Below are 15,514 nucleotides of genomic sequence, written 5' to 3'. Positions count from 1 at the left end.
GTGTTAGATGCGGGGTACACAGAAAAGGGGAGCGGGCGAGTGGTTTGTGGAGGCGTGGTCCCGTGCGTTGAGCGTTGCTCAGCTAAACGCAAATTTGGCATATATATGCAAAATGAGCAGCCAGTTGCGCGCGCAGCCAGCCGAGGAATTCAACAGGTACCTCCAGACGTTTCCCTCTCTCTCTGTCACTCTTCCAGCGCGGATGTACCGACTGCATTGGACTCATTCTGTGTGATGGATGGAATTAAAGGCTCCACCGATTGGAAAACGGTCACTCTGCAGTAATCTCTGCCATCTGGAATATTGCACCTGGGAGATATATTTCTATATATTTCTATCCGTTTAGCGCAATTTAAAGGTAAACTTGCGGCAATCTATGCACTACAAGTAATATAATTTCATGATGGAGCTGCGTGTGTACATTTGCCACATGTGAGGTTACAATTTTGCATGAATATATATTATTTTACGATATCCTCTATAACGGAACTTGTTAGTCAAACTCGTTTTCTTTTTATAAAATACATTATTGGACTATTTAGTTCTCAGAGCGATCATTAAAAGAAAAGATAACAAGATAATAATTATGATTGCATCTGTTTATAACAAATCCGCCTCCCGTTCAGCGCATGTTGGCAAGTACAGGACAGCAGCTCACGCATGCGCAACTAACTCTCGTTTGTGCGAAAACTCGGTCCACACTGGTCCCACTGTGCGTAGTGATGCAGTGACCCGCAGATGCACTCAGGCTGCTGGAAGCTGTATTAGCCTCACTGTTTGAAGTGGATTCCCTCTATGATTGCAGCATTATTGAAACAGAGACAGAGGACAGATTCAAGGTGCCGTTGGGCTCTTGTATAAAGATGCTGTAGTGCAGGTCAGCTTGCTTAGAAGGGGAGAAATTAATGTGTGCACACATCGATGTAAATTTAGCCTGCAGTCCCTAAAAAGGTGGCCAAATAATGAGCTACTGTAATAATGAGCTGCGCGGAAATCCAAACTCATGCCCTTCTGCTCAAACATTCCCTCTCTCTGTTTTACAGACATACAAAAAAAAGTGTTCTCCATTCAGCAGCAGCATTCTGCCCGTCATGAAGAGGTCTCTTCCTTTCCCGGGCTGGGTCGGAGCGGCGAGCTTGTTCCTGTGTTTGACCCAGACCGTCCTGGCCATGGTCCTCACCAACTCCACGAAGCTAGAGTCCATCCTGGACAAGTACAGGGACAGGGACGAGGGGTGGTGGAGGGCCAGGTCGAGGGGGAGGAGGGCCATCAGCGAGGGGGACATGCACCTCATCCTGGACTTGCACAACAAGCTGCGGGGCCAGGTCCACCCGCCCGCCTCCAACATGGAGTACATGGTAGGTGGTTCTGTTTTTGATTTAACACCACCACATTAGTTTAAGAGTCAGTTAAACTGATGGATCATTTGGATCGATTATTTACTAAAGGCTGTCCAATGATACTTTAGTAAGCATAACGGGGCGCCGAGGAGCAGGGCGGGTCATGCCCTCGCCATCGAAAGCTTTGGTGGTGTGCATTGGCCTCTAGGGAAAGGGATTCTCTGTGTTCAAAAATACTTTTGAGAGTGGTGTCTGTTTTAGCCCTTTGAAGTAAACACTGTAAAAAGAAAACATGAAAGAGAAGTGGTTGCACAGTGTGTTTTCTGCCCCAGCTCTAATCGTTAGCATGTCTGGCTACCTAGCGTACCCACAGGGCCAAAGAGCACATCCATTACTAACTTGGTTGTATTTGTTTGTTGGGTTGCTGCGTGTACAGTACAATACAACAGCCACTCTGTTTTCTTTGTGTCCACGTTTTTTTTCGACACATCATCATGGTAAGGATGCTGATTTTTGTCTGTTGCTCATCGACCACGTCCTTGAAGAACTTCCCTGACTCCGACCACCAGTGTAGCTATGTCAGCTAAAGACAGCGGAGGAGGGGAGGAAACACGGAGAGAACAATCTGCAATCCAAAGCCCCCATCTGGCTCGCTGCAGCACTTGCCCAGCCTCGTTGATCCTGGCCCATTTCCAGCTTTCACCCCCCCCCCGCAGTGTTCTCCTGCTCTACCTCAACCAACCTTCCCTCCCTCCCTTCCTTCCTGCCCTGCGTCTCCTTACTCTGTCGCTCCAATCCTCCTCACGCTGCCTCTCTTTATCCATGCCTCACTGTTTTGCCGTCTTTTTTTCTTTCCTTCACCCGACCCACTCAAACCCTGGCCGCGGCCGATGTTATCTTTTGTTTGATCCTCCGCGCATCTCATTTCGGGGCCCACCGCGGTAAATCTATTTCAAACACGCCGTTTGAAGTGCGGGGCATGGGAGCGTAGATGTATGTTATGTACACTAATCCAGTGTTTCTTCAGCAAGGGATACTATTACTGATGATAATGATGTGGTAAGGCTGGGGGCTGATGAGGGCCAAGTATTTGGTTTTCAGATTGCAGGATTTTGGAGGCCAAAGGGGCTGCACTTTCCTTGCAGCTCTGACTTCTTCATTTCATACAAAAGCCTTTGGGTTTTAAACCTTTAAAGCGCCGTTACGTCCATTTAATCTAAAGCACGTCATCTATTGCCCAGCAAATTTGTTTTCCTGACACCTCTTTTAAGGGTTTGCACAATCACAACCACTTGTAGGTTGAATTACAAGCATTTACATGACACATTCTGCGTAAGTAAAATTCCCAAAGCATTCGTCCCGAATCTGCTGCTGAAACACTGCACATCTTGCACTTATTCCTGCAGCAGAGGTGGTCCTGGCAGATGGTTGGAAACAGCTCTGTGTTTTGGGAACTTAATGCTCTTTGGAATGCGGAACAAGATTGTTACCGTGACCTTTCTCCCAAAGGCTGCCGGGCAGTCCATTTTCCTCTCTGCTGGATAATTGAGGGTGATGAATAACAAGAACACAGAGAGAATAATGAGCCTGCGGAGATCATTAGTATCCACCGTAGATTGTTAGCAGTGAAAGCTTTGTGTTGAAGTTGAACTTCATCATAACCTCCAAGAGTTGTTACACATGGCCTGTGCAGTGATGCCTTATGAGTGGCCTTAAGGGTTCAGTGTGCAGTAAAAGTGTGTAAAGTCTACAAATGGGACGCAAGAAAAGAGAGCATGAGAGAAAAGTTTCAATTTCTACATATTTTCCTACCTCAGCCTTCATGGCTGCGTGAAGTTTAAGTGCTTGTAGATTTGTTGATTCCAGAAAGATACAGAAATTGTCACAGACACACACAGTTTACCCTTATTTCAGAAAGGTGTCAAGGAGGGGGATTAAGGGAGTCCACTACAGGCCTAAGGGATATCTGACACACGCGTTTTTGTAGCATACGGACTCCTCCAGTACTGTTGCAAAAATTTGTTGAATCCAATAGTTTTTCTTTCGCAATATCTATTTGAGAGGCAAATTAAATGGAGGTGTTAGATTGTCGATAGTGAGATTGTCCTTATACAGCAGTAATGTTGGCCTTCATCATCTTGGCTTTTGGCAAACAGAAGTGACACAAGAGGGTCCAACCGAATGCTGAATAAGACATTTGTAGGCGAACAAAAAGGTTACAATTAACTTTCATAAAGTGAAAACACACTGTGGCGTTAAAATTCGGAAACAGACAACTCTTAGACTGGACAACTGCGTGGTAAGGATCTGTAAATCACAAGGAAGCCACAACCTAAAGCATACTTTATGGTCATGAACAAATGAACATCATGCTGTATTGAAGAAGACTTGAAACTAGCATTTACAACACATTTACTTATGTTCGCAATGTTAACTGAGGGAATAAATCAAGTGAGAAGTAGGGTCATTTTCTCATAGACTTCTATACAAATTGACTTCTTTTTGCAACCTGATGAGTCGCCCCCTGCTGGCCATTAGAAAGAATGCAGGTTTAAGGCACTTCCGCATTGGCTTCACTTGGCATCTGTAGCATCAGGCCCCTGCAAGATGTCAACACAGAGCTGCTTTCAGTCAGACTGCCCAGTAAAAGCAACATCTCACTTGTGCCCTGCAAATGTCCGTTCTGTCTGCCATTCACTTCTATGAAACTCATAGAAAAATTTAAGCATGTTTCCTGTTTTTAATTTTTGAAAAGACAACCTTCTCTGGTATTCTGTTTCTGTTCATTACAGTCAATACATTTTCCAAAGCCTAATGTAACTGAGTTTGACTGAAAATCATCACCAAAATTAGAATGATAAACATTCTATCCAATAGTGACAATATAATGTTATGATCATGAAAAGCACCCCAGTGTTGGTATCTCAGCCACAGCGGAATTGGGGCCAGAGAAGTAAATGGTCACAATATCCCGTCTCCAATCAGACCTGTAAGCAGCGCCACAGTGAATGGGAAACAGTGTGCACAGTGTGTAAGCCCTACCAAACATATGGAATGCATTATAGTGGTCAATCAGAGCAGTTACAACTCCACACTCAAGCATTATCCTATTGGTTTTTGACCTGCGATAGCCGTAATGCAACCAAACAGCATGCCAGCGGCGGAGCACACTGCGCCTATTCTTCTCCCTCCTCAACAAAGTCAACAGTAAATTAAACCTTGCCGCAACATTTGATTTGCTCAATCCTATACCCATGGTCTGCTTTGTTCAAAATAGGTTTCAGGTATTTGGACTTCAAGTGAGTAAAAAAAAAGAAAAGAAGAGAAGTAAAGTAAGAAAAAAAACAGAGGCTCTATTTTCGTTAGCCTTTATTTGTCAGCTTTTTGTTTTTACGAGACCAAAACTTACTGGAAACAAGCTATGAAACAACCACATTGAATAGTAGCACTATTCCACAAGTTGATGTGGTGGTGGCGATACCTCTCTGTTTCCCTTCTTTCTCATGTATGTGTCTATGTGTGTGTGTGTGTGTGTGTGTGTGTGTCGAGTGAATGTGTGTCTTGATAGGAGAGGCCTAGTTTTGACTATACTGTGTTAAATTTGCGAGACGCATGCGTACAGCCGCTGTACCCGAAAGGAAAGAGCAGGTTTACTTTGCCTCATGTACAGTATGTAAGGTTACTTTCAGATCGGTTTCAGTGGAATTTATGGTAGTTACGTTTACTTAAAGAGGACAATGAGATATCTGAAAATACGCAATGAGTAGCAATTGAGGCCACAACTACAGTGAGTGGCCACTTAGCCCACTTAAATCATTAGTGTAATCCAGTCTGAGTGGGGTCTCAGGTCTGCACACATCTGTTGCAGACCTGAGACCAAGAGAAAAATAACGTTACCAAACCTTAATGCTTTGGATACCAGCTAAAAAAAATAACCTGTGTGTTCTGTGTGTGTCTCCTCAGGTATGGGATTACGAGCTTGAGAGGAGCGCGGAGCACTGGGCACATACCTGCCGATGGGAACATGGACCGAGCCACATGTTGACACAAATAGGCCAAAACCTTGGAGCGCACTGGGGCAGGTGTGTACAGACTGTTTATTGATTGGTTCACTCTTGAATAAAACAAAACGCACTACGCACTACCTGTCCAAAACCAAACAACAGACGACCAGCCTGGTGTAATTCAGCCGGGCAGGCTGGTCTCATCCAGCATGCGTAGCTATACCGACGGAAATAATAATGTGCCATGATTCTGATCCCACAAAATGATTTTGTATGTTATCCACGTAATAATGAACGAGGAAGTATAAAGACCACAAAGGGGGGGTAGGGGAATGGGTCCAACAAACCAGCCAGTAGACCACTGTTTGTCCCCCACGTGAAACGGGAAGTTAATGTTGAGTTAAACTTGGGTAACTACTTGGGGAGTTATGTCACTTTTGTTAATTGTTATATCCAAACGACCATCTTTTCTTCAACTTAGCTAAGTAGGTTTGTTGTGTAAACCTAACTAAGTATTTCATTAACTTTTCCTAAACCTAATATCATACATATGAGGATACGTTGTCCCGGGGCGTCAGATACCGATGCTTGGGAAGAAATACTGATGCACAAGGCACGCTGTAGGTTTCAATTAACTAACGTATTTATTTTGAACCAAAACAAAAGCCTTACCAAGTGGTTTTGTTGCCTAAACCTAACTGCATCCGTTTGACGTAAACCACGTGTCACTGTGTTAACCACGCACAAACCTTCTGCGTCAAGATACTACGCAAAAAGGAACCGAGAGCTTCCGGCCAAGCGCCAAAATATGACGCGTATGGCCGAGATCACATTGGACAGACACAGTTAGCAGATAGCTGGTGAAAATAGTGGACCATTTAGCAGCTGAAGAGCAACTTTCTAAAAAAGGAGAGTGAATATTGGACTTATATTTGTCAGGTGGTCAGAAACATGACGCCTAGTGTATGCTAGTGTTGCTCCAGGTCTGCTAAGTGTGGCTTTCGAAGGTCAACAACACATTCTTTGCAGCAATGCGGCTAAATGTGGCAAAAACAAAATAGTAAATAATGACCACGGTAGACATATTTTTATGAAGAACTTACTGTATAATTCCAATATTGACTATCTCATCCGGGTTGTGTCTTAAAATATAAGCCACGCCCACAGTGCACTACACAGGTGTTTTCACTTAATGTGGCTAATTACGCCTTTTCTCAAATTGAAATTCAAATTGTGGGTGTTTTCTGCTCATACAGTTGTGGCACCAACAGCACAGATGTAACTAATGACAATGATGATGGCTGAGTTACAATGAAACAACAATGAAAACATTAAGCCAGGACTGGAAATGACTCAACTCAATAGCTTTTCCTGCTATGACGCGTTCAAATGTCTGCTGTGAAAATGGTCTATTAAAAAGGCAAGACTTTTTGCCTTTATTTGATACTTTAGCTCCTCATGACATACCTAAACAAACAAGGTTGCATTCATAGAAATGCTTTGGTGTTATAATATAAAGAATACAGTATAACACTTTCCATGTGATTTTAGGGACCGCCCCCCTACCTTCCATGTCCAGGCCTGGTATGATGAGGTGAGGCACTACAGCTACCCCTACTCCCAGGAATGCAACCCACACTGCCCACTCAGATGTTCAGGACCTGTTTGCACTCATTACACTCAGGTAAGAGCTGCTTTTTTTCTCCAAGTCTCTTAACAATGCATTTAGATCATTTTAGGCTTTTACTTAAAATTGTATATCAATTTGGGATATTAAAAAAAACAAAAAACATTGATAATATTTGAAGAAGCTCTATGATGGTCAAACAATAGCCCACAACAGTGTTTTTAGTTACTAAGACTGATTAGACCTCTCAGAAGAGATATAATTTATCTTTTACAAACACCTGAAAATTGTTCTGTGAATAAATAAATAATTTCCTCTTTCAGATCTGTTTGATTAAAACAAGTCCCTTTCTTTCAATTTATTTTTGCTTTTGTTACACTGAGAGTCGCATAAGTATTGCCTTCAGCTACCACAGGGGTCAGCAACAAAAAAATCTATCTAGGCGACGTGCATAGTGAAATACTTTTAAAAATATTTTTCCCCCATAGATGTTGATTTGAGCCATACAGGAAGAGGCTGACATCCTTATGAAAACATCCACATCTAAGCTAAAATCATTAACCCTATCGACTTCCCACAAATGTTGTTCATCAGCAATAAACAACGATTTCTGCAATTGCTGCGAGTACTAGCCAATCAGAGGCAGCGAAAGGGTGGGTCTTTGTGGAAGGCGCGTGTAAAAAAAAAAATCCAACCACGCAACATGTCGTGCAACTGCCAATGGCTGTGAAAGAGGTAGTTTGGCATTCAGATAAGAGGGCACTTCAACATTTCCCCAAAACTCTTACACACCAAATGGTCATGTGCCTTTGGTGAAGCTACAATGGTGGCCTAAGGTTGTCTAACTGAGCTGCAAGCCCCACTAAATCTGAGAGGACCACTGAACACATCACTGTGTGTGTGTGTGTGTGTGTGTGTGTGTGCGTGTGTGTGTATGTGTTTCAATTTTCAGTTGGTGTGGGCGACTAGCAATCGCATTGGCTGTGCCATCAACGTGTGTTACAACATGAACGTGTGGGGGATGATCTGGACTAAAGCTGTCTACCTGGTCTGCAACTACTCTCCACCGTACGTGTTTGCTGGTTTCAATACAATGATGTACAACTTCCCCGAAATGACAGAGATCGAGACTAAAATCATAAATGGAGTTATCGCATATTCTGGTTTTTATTTTTTATTTTATTGGTAGTTTTGGGTAATGTAGGCACCCGATTTTGACAAGGGAGAGGAGTGAGTCCATCAATGTTATGTAGACGTCAAATGCTACATTTGTTTTATTCATTACAACACAACTCTATCTCTTGCTTATAACAAACATACAGTAAATCAGATTATTCCTCAAAATCCTTGAACTTTGTTTATTTTAAAATACAACTTTTTTTTAACCATAATTGATTGGATTTCTTTTTCAGGGGCAACTGGTGGGGTCATGCTCCATACAAATACGGAACTCCCTGTTCTGCCTGTCCAGCTAGCTATGCTGGAGGCTGCAGGGACAATCTCTGTTACAAAGGTGGGTCTCTGTCTTGAGTTTTGGTTTTCTTTATGTTTTATCTCCTTACATAACTTTGTATCTACCCCAAGTATAAGCAATAGTTTCACTAAAAGAGTTGTTTTTAGTAGTTCACAACATTTGGCAACCCCGTGCATGGTCCCCCTCTTGCCGGGATTTTGTCACGGCAATATGGTTTTCTATGTTCCAAGTGTAACATAAACACAACTTGTATCGATGTAAGACGAAGAAAATGATCAAATCTAGTGCATGTTTTTTAGATGGCGGCGTTGACAGGCGTCCAGCTCCTGAGATTGAGGAGACCAACTACATTGAACCGGAACTGGAACCAGTGAGGGACAGGGAGCCCCAACCCAGGTCCCAGACGCCAAACCCCTCGCCCAATGACAACCCAGAGAGAAACCAGGTTGTCAGCACAGAGCAGATGTGTAAGGACGGCTCTGGCCATACCACACCTGTCTGAATGGTGCAGCTTTTAGAGTGTGCATTGTTGAAATAGTTTTAAAATGAGATTGTGAAAAGCCCTCGTTTGTTTGTTCTTTTAGGTCAACAGGTCGACTGTGAGACCAAGCTGAGAGATCAGTGCAAGGGGACAACCTGTAACAGGTAAATGCTCAGGAACGTGGTGACACTGCAACGGACGGATGTCAAAATAATGCTGTGCATGCAAATTCTGGAAAAACATCTGATGGACAAAGATAAGTAGGGAATTATCAGGACAGTTCAGATAGAATCTGATAGTTGTTTAATTTTCAGGTAAAAAGCGCTGAATTATACTATTATTATTACAATAGTATATGTGCTTGTATTAAAAACAAAGCACCAGACGTGTTTACTTCACTGTTTCCTGTCCATAGATATGAGTGTCCTCCAGGCTGCCTCGACAGTCCTGGAAAAGTCGTTGGGGCTGGATATTATGACATGGTAAGAAACGGGCATTTAACTATGTAGCCACAAAACAAATGGATGTGTCTTTTAAAGTTGCCTTGAAATCAAAATAGATGTTTTAAGTTGTTTCATCACATATGTATTAAGCTGGTCGTCACTTTATAATTGTTGTAGTTTTATTATTTAGAATTATTCTAAAAGCATTTTTTTATATATATTTTCTTCTACTCTTTTTCCTGTAGATCCAATCATTAGTAATTATTTTATTCAATTTCATATTTTTACATTTTTACTAACCCCTTAAAAGGCATTTGATTGGTTCAAAAAGTGCTGTATGAATAAAGTTTGGCTTTGGATATCGGCTTGTACATGCATGGCCTCCCTCCAAAAAACGACACCTTCATGGTTTTCTTCATTTGTAATTTCATCCCTGTCAGATTGGCTGATGAAATCTGCTGTTTTAAGGCCATATTGGTGGTGAGAAGTCTCCATGTTGAGCTAGTAGCTACTGTCAATCTGTAATTTGGGGGGTGTAATGCATATTTTGCCCGATTAGCTACTGTAAACACCAAAAACCTTTAACAAAATCTCCTCCGTAGCTTTCTGTTAAAGGAAACATGAAAATATGGGGAATCAAATAGTACTGCTTTAAGATATACCATTAATATTCACATCTTTGTCTTTTACTGCAGCAATCCAGCGTGTGTGGAGCTGGGTTACACTCTGGTGTTATTGACAATGATGGAGGATGGCTGGATGTGACCAGACTGGGCCGAAAGCAACAATTCCCTAAGTCATACAAGAATGGTATTCAATCAATTGGGTATGAATCAGTCTCAGTATTTAGTCTTTATATATTCTTGTATTAAGCAAAAAAAGTGAGTTTAATACAATCTGGATATAAATGTACTCCCTTTGTGGGCACTAATGATGCGTGGCGATGCAAAACAGACCATAGCTTAATGCAGCTTTCTTTGAATTCACAGGAAAAACAGAAGCGCAAATTCCTTCAAAATAGAGTCGGTGCCTGGTAAGGAGCATCCGATAATTTGTATCACTTTGAGAACACAGATACAGTCACATGTCGTCTGTAAACAGAAACACTCTGTCATTTTTCTCCTTTTCTCCCAGTCAAGGCACTATCATGCGACACCACCGTTGCACTTTTCTGCCCTTTCAAGAAACCCGTACGACACTGTCCCAGGTAACTTTCTGCTTTAAGTGTGTTCACTCGGGGGACTGAACACATCTCAATGTTTGAATTAAACCACAATCGGCTGAGCCAATAAGTCACGATCCTTTTCAGTAGTAGTGGTTAGCTGTTTGGCACATGTGACCTGCCAAATTCAAAGAAAAGTAGTCAAACTAGCCTAGAGACAGAGTAGGCTAAGATACCCTGAGCTCCTCTGATACCTTACAACATCATCAGTGAAGGAAAATTAGCATTTGCAGCATTTACTTTTAAGACAGTGAGAACATGTGCTGAAAATATCCTAGGACCTAAAATGACCTCTGGCTTTTTCCTCAGGTCTTATTGTCCCAGGAACTGTCTGCGTGACAGTGGAGCCCGAGTCATTGGGACAAAATACTACTCAGATGTAAGTTCTTGTCACTCAGTTTTCACAAGTTGACCTTTCAAGTCTTTCAATGATTTGTTGGAAAAGCTAGAGCCTATTCACAGTAGACGTTTTTGGGGTAATTAACAACATTCACGATGTAAGGGCCTAGTCCACACCATATGGCTTCAGAGTAGTTTCCACTCGCTGAGCTCCAGATCAGAAGCAAACCGGACATGCGTAACTAACGTTGTTTTGGGATTCAACCAGTGATTTCACACTGATTCATAAAACACATATAACAACCCATTCTTAAAAAGGCGTCATCTTCTGCACACTAGAGGGGATTGAATGATGTTTATTCTATAGATAACAGTGGGAATTCTTCTCAGGATTTGTTTCTTAAAGGAATGATTTGATGTAACAACCGGTTTCTTATTTGTTTTCAGAAATCCAGTATCTGCCGAGCAGCTGTTCATGCTGGAGTGATCCAGAATGAGTCAGGAGGGTACCTCGATGTGATGCCTGTGGATAAAAGGAAGCAGTACAGTGGCAGCTACCAGAATGGCATCACCTCAGAGAGGTACGATTAACAAAGTATATGAAGTACATTATGTTCAGTGTATATGGAGAAGAACTAATGTGAACGTATACATATTTTTAATGTATGTGTATTTCATTTGATATGGAGTTGGACCTTGTCTTGAGTTCATCTCTTTCAGTGTGATGAGCAAATCAATTTTAGAATACATCTTTATGTGAGAACCTTTTATTGCAGTGGAAAACCACACGCCATTGTTGTTTACCACCACTGTTGTCTGCCTGCCCTTCTTCTTCCAGCCTACTGAACCCGACAGGTGGAAAAGCCTTCAGAGTGTTCGCAGTCATCTGAAAAGACACTCTCAAAGGACAGAGTGCCATCCAACATGGCCACTTCACATCCAGCAAACCCACTCATCATCTTGCAACCTGTAATTAGTCATTCTTAGGTTAAATAATTTGGCGTCTGATACTTAAAGTGTAACATTGCTTTAAGGTTTCCCTATGTCTGGTCATGAGCGAACCTGTGTCAAATTACATTTCAGCAAAGGCTGTTTGGTGAACGATGATTCGGGATGTCTTTTGCATTACGTCTCTCCTACATTTCAAGTGCTCACAGTAATAACCACATCGGGCTGCCATGCATCTTTCTGACATGGTATCATGACTTCATGTTTTTTTTATCACTTAAAACAGAATATACACCACCAGACGTAGCGCCGCTCTAAATGCCCACCACAATTTCAGAACGTGAAGGTCAAAATATAACCTCAGAGATTTGATGTATGTCTAAGCTAAATGTAGACACACAGCAGCTACATGATGGGGCAGTCCGATACAGAGTCATAAAATCTGTTCTGGCGTCTTGTGGGAACAAGATTAGACGGTTATTTAGTCAAACCATCAGGGCTGAAATGAATTCCTTGGGTATTTTGTGCCCATCACACTAGCACAAAACACCGTCTTGTATATGCTATGGAGGACCAAACTGGAGAGATTATTAATTAAAATGTTTTTTTTTCTTCTTTTCTTTGTATGAGCAGGATGTATCTGTCCATCAGCATCATTTATTGTCCTGCTTGACATCTGTTTACACATCAAATCACTATATTGATGTTAGATTGGGCAGTTTTCCATTTCATTGGTACCGGATCATCCGAGACAGTTTTTAAAACTATGATTTCTGTAACATTTAGCAACGATAATAACCACCACTGCAATTAACATTTATTGGCATGAATTGTATTGTACTTCTACTGTAGAAAATATTTTAATCTCAAATATTATTGCAGAAGTTGCAATTGGATGATTCTTTCTATGTCCACTGACAACATGTTTGAAAGTTCAACTCTTAACATTTATTTTTTTAGATTATCCATGCATAGTAACTACATTAAATGTTAAATATATAGTAAATAAACACTGCCTATGGGGCGGTTATGGTTAAGCAACTCAAAGGCTGGCGAGAGAGAACGTTTTCTTCAGCTAACATTAACTCATTGATGTTGTTCTGGAAGGGAAGCGAACTCCGGTCTCCGGTAGTCCGGCGCCACACATACCCATCAATCACGCCACGTCAACAAACTTTGCTGGTAAGCCTGTTTACCTGAGCGGTCTCGCAGCATCATGTGTGTTGGGAACGATCCATGTGGCTTTATTTCAAATGTTGCATATTGAAGATTTTATTCATCATATCATAATTAGGTTCAGCTATTAAATCTGGCCATGCACACAAGGAGAGGGATTTTTCAAATGTATTGAATTCATTTTAAGTCTGGTTTTGGCCTCCACATATCACTTTTTGTCACAGTGGTTATATACTATACCAAAAATGCAGGCAGTAAGATACAGATTGTATATTAATGTACATAATGTTGTAAATAGTATTGAACACTTTGCTATGTAATGCTTGCTACTGTTGCCTTTTTCCTTAACATTTCTAATACATTGCCAGCCATACAAAGAGCAATACAAGCAATAAGCAGTAGATGCTGAAAACAGATTCTGCATGCAAATCATATATTTGTCACTCAAGCTGTTATTTTTTATAAAGGACAATCATTATATTCATATGTTTGTAAATATTGTGTATGTAACATATTGTTTTATTTTATGCTGCATTTCCCAGCTTTTGTTAATAGATTTATATAAATGGACCCTGGCTGGCCAGGAACGTGCATGGCCGAACTACAAATAAATGACTTGGAGATTAAATTCAGATGTGTTTTTGTGTCATGTCTTATTGTTTTAAACAGTCAGTGTTATAAAATCAATAAACTATATTCTCCGGCAGGATGTATCAGAAAATACTAAACCTTAATTCTACAAACCACAAGTTACAAGCTTGACTCTGCTCCTCAGTTTACATTGTATTATATTACACTTGTTTTCCTTTTTTTGCGGTCATATGGTTACAGACATATGGTTGAGTGGCCACCTTATTTGAATATCATTCCCTACAGCGTTCAGATAGCCTGAGGAATCTGGGCATTAACATTTCAACAACGTCTCAAATTCAGCTGCGGATCAAAACATTCATGTAAACTTTCTTTTAAGAAAGCTGTGGTTGTTTCCAGGATCTGTGGGGAACACAGAGGAAGAGAAAGCTGCTGGTTTCAGTTCCAGGGAGGAGATCTTATCTACAAGTTGGCTTTGCATGTTTCAAGTAACGGGAAAATAAGTTGTCAGTGCAGTCAAAACAGGAGATATGTCCTTACAGTCCTACCCGTCAGACTTAAGGAAACAGTTCACACCAAAATAGAAAATGACCGTATAGTTCTAGTTAACCATCTTCTGCGGGGATCGCAAGCGGACCCAGAATCTGTATATTGTGCACACTTACAATATTCCGGTGTTTTGTAAAGTCCAAAAGCCAACATCTATTGAAAGAAGATACATGTATTAATTATTTAAAAAATTACATTTTATCTTGCAAAATATTCAGTTTTATTCCATATGTGTTGGCCTTTCAAAAACAATCAAATACAATGAAACTCTATGACAAAGTTTTGTAAAACTCAAAATCTCTTTCCAGAAATCGGACATTTTTACTCCAGATAATCAGTCAAACCTGTTTTGAGCAGTTTCATGTCGGAACTATTTTCTTTCTCCTGTACTACACCCACCAACCAAATCACTGACTTTTGGAGTTTCTCTGGCGTTATTGAAAAGGTCTGGAACAATTCTATGCAAACACCATGCAATACACAGATCCATTCTGAGTTGGCTCATAAATACTGGAGATATTGATAACTAGCACTACAGGTAGATGCAAAAAAATGACTTCTGATTTTGGGGTGAACCGTCTCTTTAAGATTTTGCTTTTGTTAATACTGTACCCAAGTGCTTAAAATAATATCACTTCAATTCAAGATTCACAACATGTTACCTTCTGGGAATAAAAGAATCTTACATTACAAAGTCCAATTAGGAAAATAATCAATTTTAATATCACCGGCCCTGACCCGCACGTAACGATTCAATCCTTCACTTTTCATCTCCCTGTATTAATCGACGAGACATTTCAATGCATTACCACATTTGTGTATGTTTTGTTTCGCTTCTCACATTTCAGTTGAATCCCAGTGAAGTGAGTTAACTGATGTGAAGGTGCTCAGGACCGCTGACTGTGCACACACAAAGACCAGCTCTGTGTGGAGCTGACCTCAACATCTCAGGACGCATTTCCGTTCCCTCATCTAGACAGGGCACAAATGTGGTCTGGCTCCAGCTACAAAGTCCCTGTCAGTCACCCCTTAGAACTATACTTTTTTTCACATTTGTTAAAATATGTCCTGACAGTAGTGCATATGACTGATATTCTGTGAATAAAATCTGCTCCTTCTGCCTCATCTTAGTTTCTTGATTTCATTTGCAAGATCCATCACGCCCGAAGGAAAACAACCAATCAGAGGCCAAGAGTCTCTGACGGTGCTGTCAATCACCTTTGGTGAAGCACGACAACTCCAATCAAACTGTCAAACTATGACTCAAGATTATTTTACTGTATTGCCTATTTCTCTTTCAGAAGCACTTTTTAGTGTACT

General features: G+C 41.1%; 1 protein-coding gene across 1 annotated transcript; it reads left to right on the top strand.

Annotated features, from left to right (window-relative positions):
* The first annotated feature begins 156 nt into the window (after nt 1-156).
* On the top strand, nt 157-13,607 carry LOC117746478 (cysteine-rich secretory protein LCCL domain-containing 1-like). The gene is made up of 15 exons (XM_034555630.1): nt 157-358; nt 1,044-1,358; nt 5,304-5,422; nt 6,896-7,028; nt 7,924-8,039; nt 8,384-8,484; nt 8,745-8,912; nt 9,030-9,090; nt 9,342-9,408; nt 10,065-10,195; nt 10,359-10,402; nt 10,504-10,576; nt 10,901-10,970; nt 11,378-11,511; nt 11,769-13,607. The coding sequence occupies exons 2-15, from the start codon at nt 1,092-1,094 to the stop codon at nt 11,818-11,820; spliced, it is 1,536 nt and encodes a 511-aa protein (XP_034411521.1). The 5' UTR covers nt 157-358; nt 1,044-1,091; the 3' UTR covers nt 11,821-13,607.
* The last annotated feature ends 1,907 nt before the right edge of the window (nt 13,608-15,514 follow it).

Source organism: Cyclopterus lumpus, chromosome 17, assembly GCF_009769545.1.
Source record: "Cyclopterus lumpus isolate fCycLum1 chromosome 17, fCycLum1.pri, whole genome shotgun sequence".
In the NCBI taxonomy this organism is placed as follows: Eukaryota; Metazoa; Chordata; class Actinopteri; order Perciformes; family Cyclopteridae; genus Cyclopterus; species Cyclopterus lumpus.
Note: the sequence above shows the minus strand (reverse complement) of the source record. Positions and strands in the feature narration are given on the sequence as shown.